This window comes from Myripristis murdjan, chromosome 21 (genome assembly GCF_902150065.1).
Source record: "Myripristis murdjan chromosome 21, fMyrMur1.1, whole genome shotgun sequence".
Classification (NCBI taxonomy): domain Eukaryota; kingdom Metazoa; phylum Chordata; class Actinopteri; order Holocentriformes; family Holocentridae; genus Myripristis; species Myripristis murdjan.
In genome coordinates, this window is record NC_044000.1 from 10708077 (window position 1) to 10725007 (window position 16931).

Below are 16931 nucleotides of genomic sequence, written 5' to 3' on the forward strand. Positions count from 1 at the left end.
GCATAAATGAAATGATCCTTGAAAAAGACTGAAGAAACGATTCTGCAACAATTCTGTCGAAAATGTTGCGGCCATAAAGTTGAAGTCTGGAACTTCAATAAAATGTGTGATTCAGTCACTAAGTCCTTTACCATAGTGACCACATCTCTTGTCAACAGCCCTACACTACATACCTACTATACAATAAACTCATTCAAAACTCACTGTTGAATGGACTTCTTTGCCATACAATGTGAGGAAAGGATCTCATTCAGTCGGGATCTCTGCAGTGAGAATCCTTGTCACTGTCATCTTAAGGGCCTTTTATGCCTGGGTATGCTGTGGCTGTCACTCCACACTGTCAGTTAACTTAAACCTCAAAAGTTTACCTCAAGGTTTACTGACAAGTTTCAATACTTCTGAATTCAGTTATTCTTCACTGATATTGTACATTAGCTTAGACATTCTATTACCATGAAAACACAGAAAAGAGCTGCATTCAAGCTTTGTAACACAAAGGTTTTATAGTTCTATAAAATATAGTTCTACTCATAAGGTTAGAGATGTTTAAAGGAGCCTCAGGTAACATCAGGTCATGCAAAAGCCTTAGTAAATAAAGCAAAAATATATTTTAGGCTACATAACCTGTAGGCTACATAACCCGTAGGCTACACTTTGCAATGTCATTTAGAACCTTTCTTGGAGTGGGAGTAACAGTGGATTGACTAGTATTATCCCGCAACACTTATTACACTTATTACTTGTAGTACCTTTAATCCCTTAAAATTTAAAATATGTGTTAAACTGTGAAAGTACTAAATTGCAGCATTTGCTTCACATCCACTGTATATTGTAGTATTGTATAGGTTAAGACACAGTGTGCAGTAAATTGTATGTGCCTGGCTGTGTGTGTGTGTGTGTGTGTGTGTGTGTGTGTGTGTGTGTGTGTGTGTGTGTGTGTGTGTGCGTGTGTGCGTGTGTGTGTGTGTGTGTGTGGGTGGGTGTGGGTGTGTGTGCGCGCACACGTGCATGCTCATGTTTTTTTGAGGACTTTGTATGCAAGCATGTGTGTGCTAATGGATATGTGATTCTTGGGATTTTACAGTATATGCACGTCTGTATCTGTGTCTGCTTGCTTATGTGTGTGTGTGTGTGTGTGTGTGTCTGTATCTGTATCTGTGTGAATGCCTCAAGTAAAACGTACATACCGGCAGGACAGGCTCCCTCTGAAATCACCAGCACTTCAGACTGCTGCTTGCAGGCATCCCTGCGCAGGAAACACTCATTCTGGTAGTTCTGATTGTTGGAGCCGCATACTGGGACATAATCATTGTTGCACTGCGGAGAGAAGGGGAGAGGAAACGGGAGGGGAGATGAGTATAAAGAATAGAGAGGGGAGGCTAGACAACCCAAGGCCAAGGTCATGTCCAAAACATGTTCTGTGTAAATATATAGTTTATAGTTGGCGCACTAAAGCCATGGATTTACATGCTTTAGGCAAGGCAAAAACTATGTGAGGCCCTGATCTTTGTGTTCTGCATACTTGGGGTGGTGCAATGCAGAATCAAATTATTTTCCCCACAAATACACACCTGCCCACTGGTTTGCCAGCTCTCTGACTATTTTAGAGTTTTGCAGATTGGTGCTTTCAGCGTGCCAGTTATATACCTGTTAATAAAGGCACTTGCCTTTAATTTTGAGCACTGAAAATTCTATGGGCCTATGGACTAAGTGGATGTGTTGGGAGTGCAGATCAAGTGAGCCTTAAAAGCTGTGCCACAATTCCAATTGTACGATAGCCTTTTATTAATTATCAACAATGCAATGACTTGCATCATTGCACTGTTCATTCGTTAGGTCTATAATAGGGTAATTTGTGTTTTTATTTAATTTGATTTTAATATAGAGTGCTATAATTTGAGAATGACTGGAGGCATAAAAGCTTGCCTACACCGAATGCAATACCAGGCTAAATAAAATGAAGCTCTTGTCTTTATAATAGGTACTGAGTGCAAGCCTAATCAGAAGCACACAGTGGCCAGCAGACCGCAGTACTTAAGCCCCTTCCACAGCAGGCATCATGTTGTAGAAAGGAGCAGAAGCAAATCAGAATCCTGGAGATGGAGGGGAATGCTTATTTTGGGGAAAGTCCACCTCACAGGTGTAGCTGCTTGGGCTACAGCTTTGAGCACGTGCATGGTCTGAATGCTGACTTTCACCTAAATCCAAACAACACATATGTATCTAATCTCTGAAAACAAGCCTACAGGTATATGTCAATGGAAAACCTTTGTTCACTCTGCATTAAAAAACCCTAAAGTGGTATGTTATCATTTGTATTTTCTACAATAGAGAACACCAAGTCCTTTGCAGATACAAACTCAATTTGATATTCAAGTTCTTATCAATTAGTATGGACGGATACCATTGTGTGGCATGATTGCTGTAAATGCACACTTAGCATTGCTAAGTACACACTCCTAGGCTGTGTGTGAGGCCAGGGTGAGGGTCAACTCCATTTCAGTGTGCCTATTTGGAGATCAAAGTCCTGAGTCGTTGTCATTGTTCATGCATTTCATCGGCTTTGAGGTAAAGGTAGCAGGCTTTTAACGGTTCAGCAGGGGGCAAATGCTACGGCTTACATAGCTGAGATTTTGTTTCCTGATTCAGTTGTGATCATTTTTAGGGTCCACATATTGCTGACCGTGTACACCACAGCATCTCAGATAATTAGAAATACAGAACTTATTTTCCAGCATGTCCTGATGGCGCTCCAGACTTAGGTGTTTGTGATGATAGGTGATTGTTTTGCAGACTTTGTTGCAATTTTTCCCTCCTTTCACCCTCCACATGTACAGTGGTTGAAATCCCGCATGAATAATTTTGACAAAAACTCATTTCAAGCAAAATGTCACTTAAGCCCTTCTGGCACCAAGCCCTTGATTTACTTCATATCGTGTTGTAATAAATGAAAAGAATGACTGTGTTATTTCAAATGAGTTGACCCCTGTGTTATTCTGTCTATACTATTGTGAGAAGAAAATTACAAGGTAGAGATTACAGAGAACATACACATTCAACATCAGTGCAAACCGATGGTTGCTAAATTTTGTCAGCCAATCCTTCTTTTTTTTGGTTTATTATTTTTAAAAGGAGAAAGAGGTTTACATTTAACATTGTGAAAAGAAAACCCACACAATCAAAGACTTTGTGCAATTATTCAAAAATGTACACAACTTTTAGTTTGACCCTGTAAAGCAAAAACTTTATTTTCCCTTCCATTCATTATCCCTCCCTTATTCAGAGGATCCCCCCCTCCCTCTCCAGTTCCATTTGTCATATTTTGGGTTTAACTGACTGGTAAAACTCAAACAGGCAAAATGATGGAATAAGAAAATATACAGAAACAGAGTTCCATTGTTGGAGGTTGCTCGCTGAAATACAATCAGCAGCCTTTCAAGTGCAAATTAAATGGTTCAGGGGATTTCAGAAAATGTGTCAGCACGCATGTTTCATATTTTAAACAGACCAAAAAGCTAGCCCGCTCAATGCTAAACTTTTGAATGCATACTACTGAGTGTAGACTATTAGACATAATGAATGAAAAAAGAGAAACATCAAATCTCTCAAATATGTTAAAATGCTTATTTGATGCACAGGCAAATGTTTCATCAGAAAAAGGCCAAAGGCTAAAACACAGTATTTTTTGGTCTTCTGTTGTGCATTAATTTAGCGTTTTGACATACTTTGTTATGGGCTTTCCTCCTTTTTGATTCATATTTTGAACACACCTGCATCAACTGCTAGCCTTAGTATTTGTTTTAATGCGCCCAGAGTACCAGACAGATTAGGTTTATGGTAAATAAGGTGAATTTTATCAGTCCCCAAGGGGAAACTGCAGTATTCAAGAATAAGATGTTGACAAACACAACACAGAAGATGTCCTGTGCATTACAGATTCAGCATTTCCACCATATTATGCTTCATATTTGCCAGAAAGAATTCTCACTACTATTGACAGATTTACAGATTTACATGGTTGCCATTTAGAGATTTGCAAACTTGCCGTTCAGCGGAAAAGCATAAATGATGGATGTGCCAATGTGCATCACTTGCTATCCAAATTATTGGCAGAGGAGTTGTGCATGCAGCATCAAGAATTTACAGATGGAAGTGACATATAAAGTCACCCTAAAATATCTGTTGCAAAAACTAATGCAAAATCTATAGCAATAATCTCCATTTTACTCTGAACTAGTCAAATGACCGCAGCAAACAGTTCAATGTCCATTCTAGTCCATTCAAGTTCTGTGGATTGACAAAGCTAGACCAAATATCTCGAGCTAAACACAATGATAACATGGAAGCTGCAAGAGCTTTAGCTACACCACAGTTTTGAAAAGGATAACATTAACTCAGTGTCTTCTCTTTCAAATTTAATTCAGGGAAATTCAATTTGAAAGAGAAGACACTGTTACAAAAGCAAATCTATCTGATTATGAATTGCTAACTAGTCTATACTTTTGTCTGAATGCAAATGTTCAGACTCCCACACACTTGTGGATTATTGGACTCAAAAAGGCGTATTCAGTGCCTCCAGCCTTGTGTCCTTGTAGACTCGACATAACGATGCAAAGTCACTCTATGTGAGACTGGAGTCCACCAGGGCTGAGCCTCTAAGCCGTTTTCACACATGAACCATGTCCACCGTGTTCACACCTACAGGAAATACCCTGTATGGTTTAGGTGAGGGGTGACCCCTGTGATTTCAGGGACACAGCGCGGTATAAGAATGCAGTCACTGAATATTTTTGAGGTATCTGTTTTTGGTGTTGCATTGCGCTCTCACAGCCGGCTGCACAGACTCCAGCGTTAATTGTCCAGCTTGGAGCATGGCTTGTCTTGGTGAAAATTAGGTTGTAGCTCATTATCTACCTTGCTGCGGTACACTGTCAGAAATAGGGGGTACAGTGGTCCATTTCTGTTTCCCTTGGGCTACTTATTGGACTGCAATGTAATTATGTGTACCCTTTCAGAGCCAAAAAGATGCATATATGTTCCCAAGCAGTAAAAGGTGCATATATGTACTGTTTCCTCTAAATGTTAAGGAGACGGCTCAGGAGACTATCGGGAGACAGCTTTTGTTAGGCCAAATTCAATGAATAAATGCATACATTAACTAATGAATTAATATGTAAATAAATAACAATAATTTAGGTAAAATATTAATTCAAGGTAGATTTTAACTTGTTTATGGTTGAGTAGCCTTGAAATGAAATAAGTTTTGTAGATTTGTGGATATGAAAAATAGGTGATGCAGTTATTATTACAGGAATAAAGCTGGTCTCTATAAGGTACAAACCACAAAGGGACAAATAGGATCCCAGTGTCAAGGATACAAAAGCTGCACCTTAGAGGGCACAAGCTGCTGTACCCCTAAAGGTGTAATTTATGTGCTTGATTTTCTGAGAAGGCAGCAAAAAGTCATTGTTGGTATTTTAACAAAGATTTGCTTATGAGTTATTGATGCAGGAAGTTTGAATCTTTCCAACTTAATAAAATGTACAAAGGGTAGAGCTTGCAGGAGGCAAGACACACGCCCACTCGTTCGCTAGGCCTGCCCCATTCACACATGGCCTCAGCCGCACATTTTGCACTGTTAGTACGAGGGAGCTGCGAGGTTAAAGTACAGAACAACATTTGTGTTCACACAGCGTCAGTATAACTGGTGGTGCCAAGTGCCTGTGTGAAAGGCACTCTGGTCCAGTGCTGACATTTAGATCCAGCCCTCCTAGGCTAAAAGAGCTGGTAGGCAAACTTTAGCAGACTTTATCACTTTGGTCTACAACACCTCCTTCTTGTTATCCAAGCGTTTCAAAATAACAGCGCTTGTAAACATCCAGTTAAATTCCTACAAAGGGAAACAATTTTCCACATCATTCACATTTTATTGTAAAATAGGGACACAGTGCAATGTGCTGAGTGGTTAGAAAATCATGTGGTGGAATTTTGCCTTACATTGAGGTATTCCCCTCTCAGTTGCAAGCAGAGGTTCAGAAAAATAGTCGCTTTACAGTCACTGCCCATACCCCATTTAGCTTGGCAATTTAAAAACTGCTGAAAATGAGCAAAGATTAAATGTGTCTCTGCTTGGTGTGGCATCACAAGGACAGAGGGCTTGCTTGTGATTCCCCATAGGACCGAGGCTAAGGAGCTCAGGGCTCTTTTGCTCTGCTCCTGTTCCCCTTTAAGTCCCTGATGGATTGACCTGGAATCTGTTGTCTCTGGGCCAAAAAAAAAAAAAAAAAAAAATGTATGCTAGGTTGTCAATTCATCTGTTTATGCTCCCACAGAACAATGCTCCCACAAAAAAAAAAAAAAAAAACACGGATGTGGATACACACACACACATATACATGACCGTGAATGTGTTTGGGCACATGATACACACAGAAACACACAGACACACACATACACACAGTCTGATGGCTGCCAAGAGCAGCACAAAAATAACCACACCATCGATTCTGGAGCCCCGGAGCTCCACAGCCTTCAAGTGCGACCACTGTTTTTAACCAGCTGAGGGAGGAAGGCGTGCAGAACGCAGCGAAAGGAGGAGCAGGGGGACGAGGAGGGGAAAAAAAGGAACTGGGAATGGCTCTTGATCAAAAGAGATTGTGACAGAGGAAGGGAAGAGACCATAAAAAGGAAGAGAGGCAAAAACTGATAGAGAAACTGGGATAAGAGGGAGACGTCGGAGGCAAAGGAGGAGAGGGAGAGAAAATGAGACCAAGGGGTAATGAAAGTAAAGGGATATGCAGAGGCAAGATGCAGCTGGTGAAAGAGAGCCCTGGCTCAACAGACTTGGCATGATAAAAAAGAAGCACAGGGCCTGAAGCTTACAAAAAAACAGAAGAGAACATCATAAAATAAAAAAAAAGAAGGAGAAAGAGAAGAGAAAATGAGGACACACAGAGAGAGAGAGAGAGAGGCAGAGAGAGAGGGAGAGAGAGAGAAAGACAGAAAATCCCCTCAAAGGAGAGCGGGAGAGAATGAAAAAATGGCAAACCTCACAAAAGGGACTCGGAATAGCTTACTGCAGGGCCCGTGCTTTTTGCCATCCTCTCTCCGTCTCCCCTTCCCTCACCCTCTCTCCCATCTGGCTTGGGCTGTTCTTAACCTGGGGACTCTCGCTTTATGGCAGGCATGATGCAACTGAGGGGAAAGCTGCCCGGCAGAACCCTGCGGGTGTCTTTTAAGAGCGCCGTCTTCTTCTTCTTCATGAAACAACCCGCCCCCACCACCACCACCACCGCCGCCACCACCACCGCCTCCCCTGCTCACAAACACCCACCCCTTCCGTTAGTCTTGATCTTCCCCAGCATTTTGGCTCCTACCCCTTGGGGACGAGAGAGGAGGGATGAGAGGATGGGGATTTTTAAACCTCTATCTCTCTCTGGGAGGAGACGCGGGAGGGGAGGCTGCTGCCGTGTGCAAATTCCCGCTCTCATCCGGAAACGCTGATACATGTGTATAAAGGAAGATGCTCCAAGCCAACCCCCCTCCTTCCCCCCGTGTCTTATGGTCCTCTTACAGCATGCCTCTCATGCTGTCAGAGTGTGGAATGAGGTAGAGAGGTAAGGAGTGTATGGGTATGTAGATTGCCGAACACAAAGTAAAGCATGCGGAAACGGCAAGAAGAAATATTTCCAGTCCTCGTCTCTCCCTGCAAAATCACATGCCCCTCTTTGCTGCCTTCTTACGCTGCTCCTTACTCCAGTCTTGTAAAAAAAAAAAAAAAAAAAAAAAAATGCATTTTTTCGCCTTACTCCTTTGCTCTTATGCCTGCCTCTTATCACGCATCACATGATCTTTACAGAGACAAAGGGATACTTGTAACAGTGTGGCTGCTGTGGCTTTGACCCTCGCATTCCTTAATACCGGTTTCTTATGATCTCGGAAATCAGTGAATTTAAGCTCAGCCGTCACAAGTATAAGCCAACTGGAAGTAAGTAAAGTTGCATTTATGAATCATCTTTAGAAATACAACACACCAGGGTTCCAAAGTGCTTAACAATAATTTAAAAAAAAATAATATAATAGACTGAAAACACAGTCACACAGATAAATAGTATGAATCTGCACATTTATTTCTAAAACATACAAATATGCACATAATACATTTACAGGAGTGAAATAAATGCTAACTCTTGAAGCCAGAGGAAAAAAGAAAGTAAAAAAAAAAGTCTTGAGTAGGGCCGGGTAATATATCAAAATTACATCAATACTGTGAAATGAGACTTCATACTGTCTGGGATCGTGGATGTTGTGATAAAATTTTCAGAACTTATTTGTCATCCCTACTATATTGTTGAAATATGTATATCAAGATATTCAGTTAAAGATATTGATATTTAATTTGGCCGAGCCCTATAAAAAAGTTTTTGTATAAAAGTGTTTGTAGATACAGATCATCTAACTGCAAAGGGAAGGCTGCTCCAGAGTTTGGGGGCTGCCGCGACCCCTTTTCAATTTAAACCTGATTCTGTGATGCATTTATGTGTAACTGAAAAAGACAAACAAGAGAAAAAAAACTTGGAAATAGAATAGAATGATGCCAGATAAGGATTAAGGAAGTGGGAAAGATTCCTGCAACAGAGGGGAGGCGACTGAGATAGAGACGGGACCGGGGCGACAGGGGGACAGACAGACAGAAGGTGAGAAAATTTGATCTCCCACGATTCTCTGCAGACAGGGGAGTGGGGGCCATTGGCCAGGGCCATATGGCACGGCCTTCTGTGCCTGCTGGATGAGCTTGACAAAACTCCTAGACACCGCCACAGACCTCCACTGTGACAAAACCTGGCCGGTAGCATGGCGTCTCCACCAAGTACACGGCAACAACACAAGTGTTGATTGCCCCAGTGCGTGTGTGTGTGCGTGTGTGTTCACGTCTGTGAAGGGAGTGGGCGAGTTTGAGTGAGTGCATGTGTATGCATGCAGGTGTACGACAGCCGCGCACATATGTATGCATCCCACCTGTATGGTGTTACATTTGCAGTGTTCCTTAGCTAATGATCATTCTCTGTCCATCCTCGTGCCTGTTCCTGTCTCTTCCCACTTACTATGCTTTGTTCCATGAAATATAGTTTCCATAAACCTCCTGTAGGGGCTGCTGTGGCTCTGCCTAGTCCTACCACTCCCTGACTATTAATACGAGCTCCAAAAGCTAAGCTTCGGGCCTGCAGCCAGGACCTGTTGTCTGCCTACCTGCCTGCGAGTGGGGCATGACACACACGCACACACACACACACACACACACACACACACAGATATATACACATTCACACAAGTACACTGAACGTCAGAGCACTTTGTACAAAAAGGCATCCCAGCTTTACCAGGTCAAAGCACACAACAATCCAGCAAAACAAGTAGAGCCATCATCACTCACTCCGTGCCGCTATACTGACTCCCTACACCGAGCTCGCCGAATGTCAGACATAACTGCTGTCTGACAGGGGTGGAACAAAGACAGGTGGTGGTAGGAGGAAGGAAGGCACAGGAGGGAGGAGGAAGGAAGAGGGGCAGAGTGGAGAAGCAAGCAGAAGGAGGAGGAAAGGGAGGGAGACAGGGAGATGGGGGAGGCAGAAGAGGTGAGGGGCAGAGGGGAGAAAAGATGGATGAGATCGAGGGGAGGAAAAAGTGCAAGTGCCGGGAACGGAAGGAAGGAAGGAAGGAAGGCGAGATGATAGCAACGGCGGCGGAGGAAACGAGGTGAAGAAAGCAGGGGAGCGGCGAGCGCATGCACAAAGAGAGAAGGAGAGAGAAGAGAAACCGTACGAGAGGAAACCGCATGAGTGGGAGACAAAGGAGGGCAGAGATGCAAAGTGAAGGCAAGTGCACGCATCAGTGCGTGTCTATGCAGCGGAGGCAAGGAGTGTGCCAATTTGAGGGGTAGAGCTCTCCGAAATGCAATGAAAGCAAACATGACAGCGTATCAGCATCAATAAGCAAGAAAAACAAATGACTCATCCATCCATCCATCCATCCATCCATCTAACTCCCGCTCCACCAAATCCCCACAGTATCCACCTATGCAATGATTATCATCCCTCCTCTGGCTTACAACTATAGCAGCAGCTAGTCAGATATTACAGATCTTGCAGACAGAAGTAAATAAGTCGCACAGAGGTTTCTGGGTACTGCCAATTTAAATCAGACAAGCATTGCGTGTGGAAGGAACAGCTACTACAGTAGGAGAATAACATGATGACAAGATAATACAGGCTCTGTCGAGATGATCTGGTTTGTCTTTTGTACTAGGCGATAGTGTGAATGGGAAACATATTATGAGAGAATGGGCTGGATTGAGTTTTTAACAAAGATCACCATTGACAACTATGTTTACCGCAGGGCTCGGCTTCATTTGCTGTTCCTGCAGCAGGGGTGGCAGAAAGATAATCTATGCTAGCACAGCAGAGGAGTGTCACTCGATAATTAGATTTCCACCGCCTAAAATCTGATGCCTCTCAAAAAATAAGCGAGTATTTACACTAATAATAATCAATCATCTCTGAGAAAAGCAAGAACTATCTGCTGTAGTTTATGTTTGTGGTGGATTTTAAATTCATAAATGCAAACGATTTGGGATGTTGGTGTTCAAATGAGGAAAACGCATAAAGAATGCTTATGAGCTGAGCATCAAATGGACTATTATCACTAAAATATCCCGATGTTCAGTTGCTGCTATTTTTCATTCAGCTGTTGGAGAGTGTGTTTGCCCCGTGGGTGTGTACTGGACTCCTACATCAAGCTCTTTAGTGAAGTAAGAGATGAAATTCTCAACACAATCAACTGTCACGGTGGCAAAAACTAGAAAAAAAAGGCCCAGGTTTGAAAATAACTGGAGCGATCCTTAATAGATAAAACTTCACACACCACATGAAGTCAGCCTAGCTGCTCTCTTCAGTCAGTGTTTTCACCTAAGATGTGTCACAAGATTTGATACTTAGGAACCAAGTCAATAGCAAAAACAGTGCCAGTGTTAGTCTTGTTGCAACTTCTGTAGTACCAATGCAACTCTATACCTGCACAGTTATATGATGCACCTCGGGGATGAAATTGTGAGTAATCGCTGGCACAAACCAATCAACACGGCCGGTGCAACTGCTCTGCAAGTGACGCCACCGTGCATTTCACACCGAAGGAGGAATCAAGACCAATTTAGTCAAGCACCTCAAAGATTGACATCCTGATCCTCATTCATTCAAAGAACTTTTAAGAGTTGATTTTCAGTTCATGCTGAAGTTGTGTAACACCCCGCCAAAGTGCTCTGCTCAAAAAAGAAATACACACATTGCTATCTACTTTATCTAATGTGGCTGGCCTTGCTTTGTCATTTTGCGATCAGTTTTGTGGCCAACTGCGTATCGGTTTAGGCTTGCACACTGTAGCATCTGTTCAGTCACACGTCAACAAAACAACCAAAACAAACATAACATTACCCTTATGATTAGATATTAATGGACAATAACAGCCTATTACTGGAGTACTACTTGCATTTGCTTAATGAATTGGTGTTGAAATTATCTGCCTACTTGTTAGTGATTAGTTCATGTTGATAAAAAGTTTTTTCACTAAATGTGTGTGTGTACATGTGTGTGTGTGAGTCAGTGTGTCTCAAAACAGTGGGTTTCTATCCTCCAGCACACATTCAACAGGGGGCTCCTCCAATAATAGAAACTCTTGGAAGGCCAAGCACCATCGACTCTTCCGGTGCTGACCCCATGGAGAGCCGTGTCAACCAGCAGAAGCTCCACAATCAGCAGCTAACATGGATATTCTAATCAGTTGATGCTAGGCCCATTATTTGTACTTCAAGGGCCAATTATTAAGCACTGTGTGACCCTGGCAGCTGCAAAACACTCTCTGATGAGGTTGCTAAGCAGGGAAATAAAGCTCTGGAAGAGATCTGGCCCCGTCTCAATGTTTGTTTCCCTTTCTCTAACTAATGAGGAGAGTGTTTGTGACACCTGAAGTGCAGAGTGAGGCTTCATAAGCTAATTATACATCTACTAAGTCTATGTATTTAAGCAATATTATACATTAAGGATGTGGGTTGACTGCATTGTATGGTTATTAATAGCTGTATAATCATCTTCATAAGTATTCAACTCGGTTTTTGGACACATTTTACATTAGAAAGATTAAACATGCTCAGGCATGAAGCATGCTTAAGTATTCAGAATATACTATACTGCTTTATGACTAACATTTTCAGTGAAATAATTTCCCTCTACCAATTTTTATCACTAGTGTTTTCATGCTGGCCATATACAAGCACTTGAGTAATCAGAAATCTAACTTACTGGTCAGTTATTTCATGTGCAAAGAAGCCCACACCCACGCACACACACACACACACAGCACACAAACATGTGGAAGTGCATACAGGGACGACATTAGTGCTGAAGTTCATTTAAATTTATTTTTCAGAACCAGAAAAGACAGCAGCCTGAACAAACCTGACATTTCACAGAGCCTTCCTCGGGGTTCGCTCATTTTGTCCCTGCGTGCGTTTCCCCATTTGCACGTCTTGTACTGCTGCTTCCAAATGGGAAGTCACCACAACCCGATAGAAGATGATCAGTTTTATTCATATCATGAAGACTTAAATGATAACTTTAAGAACAAAAAAAAAAAAAAAAACGGTCCCTGCTTGGTCATTTAACAGCTGACTTTCAATTCAAGTCATCACGCCCACACCATGCACATTTTTGTGTGTCGGCTATCAAGGATTGGCTATATATGTGCTGACAGCTGGTTTACTGTAGGAAACACGCTATAGCCCAATCTTAGTATGCATAGGCACACACACACACACACACACACACACACAAACAGACACAACCCCCCACCCACAGAGTCCTGACTGATAGCCTGATCCATTTCCTGTATCCATTAGAGGCAGCTCTAGATTATGCAATTCATCCCAAGGCTATCATCTACCTCTATCAATAATAAACATCTCCACGAAACTAGGGCTAGCCTCAGAGGATGGCAACGGCACCGCCCAGCACGTTCTACTTCTGATGTAGCCCTCTCTGTGCTTGGCCTGTACCTCGCGCCACACTCGCTTTCCACTCAACTTGTCTTCAGTCGTGGAGAAGCCCCAGGCACAATCTTTACTTATGCCATCTCACACTAATCAAAGCCACGGCTTTATTGACTCTGACAGAGAAGTCTCAGTGGTTATGGCGGCGGCGGCAGAGAGCACCTGTGGCTCTTGACAAGACACAGCCGCTCTCGTCCAAGATTCCTCTGTGTCTCTGATGCGTCTTCTTTCTTTCCATCCAGCACGCCCCCACGACATCTGATTGATGTCTGGCACTGGGTTTCTGATGTGGACGCGAGCCTGGAAGGGCCTGGGGCGTGGTGCAAGGGTGCAGGGCTGGCAGGTAAAAAAAACTGGGAGGAAGAAGTATCTGACCTTCTTTTACTTGGGACACAGAGACACCAGAGAGGTTTTCATTAAGTCTTATTAGGGGCTTGGTAAGAGAGTCCAATAATTGTGACCAATTTGACCAATTCATTATCGATTCTTGAAATCCCAAGATCAATCTTTTAATCTATGCTTTCCTCCAGTGGATGTGTGAAGATTTTTACTTAATGTTATATGTGGCACAACTCCCATCCTGCAGAAGTCATCTGCTGAACTACTAGCCTATGCAAACTACATCCTGAAACTGTGCGCTGGCCAAATTACACGTCTTGAACAAATTAACAATGGCGGGAGCTCCCACCCCGAAGCCAGTGCCATCAAGCCTAAAGGCAGATGTCTTACATTTTGGATTTTAAAAAAACATGATGAGTTGGACAAAAGCAGTATCAAATCAAATTGGGACCTTATGAATCAGAATCAATTTGAATTGGAAAATCAGTGCCTTAAGGCCCTATTAAGAAGCAAAGGGAGTGGTGTACTGAGAGCTGGGGAGCTCCACCATAGGGATCGCTGGCAGAGTGTGGGTCAGTTTCCTATCAGTTCCAATTTAATTTAACTTCCCAGACAGACAGTACTTCTCATTTATTTTAGCTAGGCCATGCCACACTACACAAGACATTTAGAAACAGCCGGAGAGGGTCAGTGGAGAAAAACAACAACAGATAAACAATAAATCCCTGAGGAGCAGCGTCAGAGTGAAAAATCTGTTCCATGCCTAACACAGTGTTGTATTCCTCAGACCCCACGGACAGAAGAGTGTCAAGCATTGTCTGGGTAAGTGACAAACTCTGCTCCCATGATGCCTAGCCATGTTTATGAACACTGGTCCAGTCCTTGCGAGGGAAGGGAAAGATACAGAGAGTGATGGAGGAATTGAGCAAGGGCGGGTGAGCCACTTGGACAAGGGAAGGAGAGAAAGAGACAGAGAGCGATGGAGGGGAGACGAAGAGGAGGGAGTTACTGTGACAAGGGAGTGGGTGAGGAAGATGGAGCGAGATAGAGGGAGACTGGGAGGTGGCAGGCTTGTGCGTCTGCTCTTTAACCGCTTGGCAGTCTTCTCTTGATTAGGGCCTAGTCTGCTGGTCCCGGAGGAGTCTCCCCAGCCGAGTCGCAGGAGACAAGCTCCTCTGTAATGGTGTCTGACAGGCCAGCCAGAGCCGCAGAGGAGCTGACACATATGCTCCGTTCCTGGGGAGAGAGACCCTGCCTGGTCCCTCCCCAGCTCCCACACCCCTCTTTCTGCCCCGGCTGAGAAATGTGACAAGCGACTTGGAGCACAAATGTGCTATTCATTTTGCCATCGACATATATGATATATCATGGTGCCAACGGCGGGAGGAGCCTCCCCTGAGCACATCCAACCTCATCTCGCTATTCTTTCTAATTATGATGAGCTAATCACAACCTAATCATGTACCTGTACAGTGTGCTAAAACTAAAGTTATAATTGAGGAAAACATAGCTGTTTTAAGTGACAAGTTCAAACAACATCTGCAAAAATAGTACATTCAAATTCACATCGCAACACAAAGCCAAGCATCAGCTCCTCAGCTCTGAATTAATGATTTCCAGCAAACAACTTTTGAAATTTACATGCCACCGTCTTTTAGGAATGAGGATTTACTGTACTTCAAAAAATGTGTGCTCACCACCCCGCCAAATTTGTTTAAAACCTTTTCATAACAAATTCATGCTTTTTTGCAAGAAAACTGCAGAAAACCTGCAGTGTGTAGTTAAGTCTAAACACTGTGCCTTTGCAGTCTCAAGTTTATGTGCCACATCACATAGTAGCTATATCTTTGAATGTATTTCATCACATGCAATACAATGTTTTAACTGATTCAGTATTTTAGTTTAATAGTATAATCTATTATTATATGAGATTATATAACAATTTAGTATTTCACCTAGTTTGGCCTCAGAGATCAATAAAGTATTTCTGATTCTGATTCTGATATTTTTCAGTCCAGACCATATTAAAATGTTGATACCCATCATTTTATAACCACACAACCAACTTAACAACCCCGCTAGCTTTGGTGATGAAAAACATACAACTCTGCTGCAGCGCTTTTTTTTTTTTTTTTTTTTTACTAGCCTTCAACACAATCCTACAGGACACTCATTTGAAGCCATTTTAAGCCAAAAGTCCATAAACGTTGCAGGAAACTCACAGCACAGTCCAATATGTCTTGAAACTGTCTCCTCTCAAAACGTTACCAGTGTATTCCAAAGGTGGCATTTACTCTAATTCAGTGCCTTGCATGCTTTCACCAGTCTGCTGCTAACTACCTGTGACTTGAGGTTCACAAAATAAATGAATGCTCTGATTTTCCTTTGGAGGGAGTTGGACCGAGCCAGCAGCAGAAGGGTTGTCCACGAGGCAATTTATTGTCATAAATGCTGAATAAAACTTGTATTTGAATATGCTGCGAGTTTTCAGTTTTCAAAAAGGATATTTTTATGGTTTTTGAGGCTGAAAACGAGTGCTCGGTTGAACTGAGGTCTAGGAAGAACAGCAGCAGAGTGGCAAGTCTAGGTCATGTCTAGATGGTAACCCTAGATTTGTGAAACTCTCGCCCATGCTCTTGATTCAGTACAGCAGCGCTTTACTCTGCCCTAGCCTTAACCTTCACCCAAAGCGCACTTGAGTTTGAACCAATCATTTTGCAAATCTGGGCTTATCATTTAGACAGGACCGTTTCTCATCACTAAAGCTAACGATGAGGTTGTGTAATTCTAAATGATGGGTATCAACGTTTTAATATGGCCTGGGTTGAAAAATACCAAACCTACCCTTTAATTCATTGCATGATGTCTCAAACACATAATTCCTCCATTAACAGTGGCTTTTTCTATCTGTACAAGCACATACATCCACACCACAAATAGCCTAGGTGGCTCAGAAAGGTGCCTCCAGTGCTTACTCCTCTGGCTCATTTTAATTGGTACATTTGTCATGTGAAGGTAGAACATGGCTCTGCCCCTCCAGAGCGCCCTATGGCAGGAGAAACCCCAAGCTCTGGGGGGATTCAAGGGTCCCCAGCCCTCCAATAGCACAGATGAACAAGCAAGAGAACCACATGCATGAGGGAAGTGATTGAGAAAAAGACGTATAAAACAAGGGGATGGAAGAAACTGCAGGGAGGCTGGAGACGGTGGGAGCTGGGAGGTTGAAAGAATAAGAGCAAAGAGGATTAAGACATGCAAAGGAGTGGGAGATGAAAACATTCCATTAGCCTATCTTATCCTAATATGGGAAAACATTAATATGCTTAGCTACAAAAACAGAACACATTTTAACCTCCCAACACTATCACCACTTCCACATATCAAAACAATTAATTTTCAAGGTTATTATTATTATTTTGTAAAAGTAATTTCAGCTCTTCGTTTAACAGAGACAGATCCAAAACCACAAAGTTGCAAGTTTATGGTATTTACTAGC

General features: G+C 42.6%; 1 protein-coding gene across 1 annotated transcript in view; it reads right to left on the bottom strand.

Moving 5' to 3' along the window:
- Positions 1-16931, bottom strand: part of tmeff2a (transmembrane protein with EGF-like and two follistatin-like domains 2a) — a 93400-nt gene that overhangs the window by 56429 nt on the left and 20040 nt on the right. Inside the window, exon 3 of the mRNA XM_030081621.1 lies at positions 1188-1317. Within this exon, the coding sequence (XP_029937481.1) occupies positions 1188-1317 (130 nt within the window). The remainder of the gene's footprint in view (positions 1-1187; positions 1318-16931) is intronic.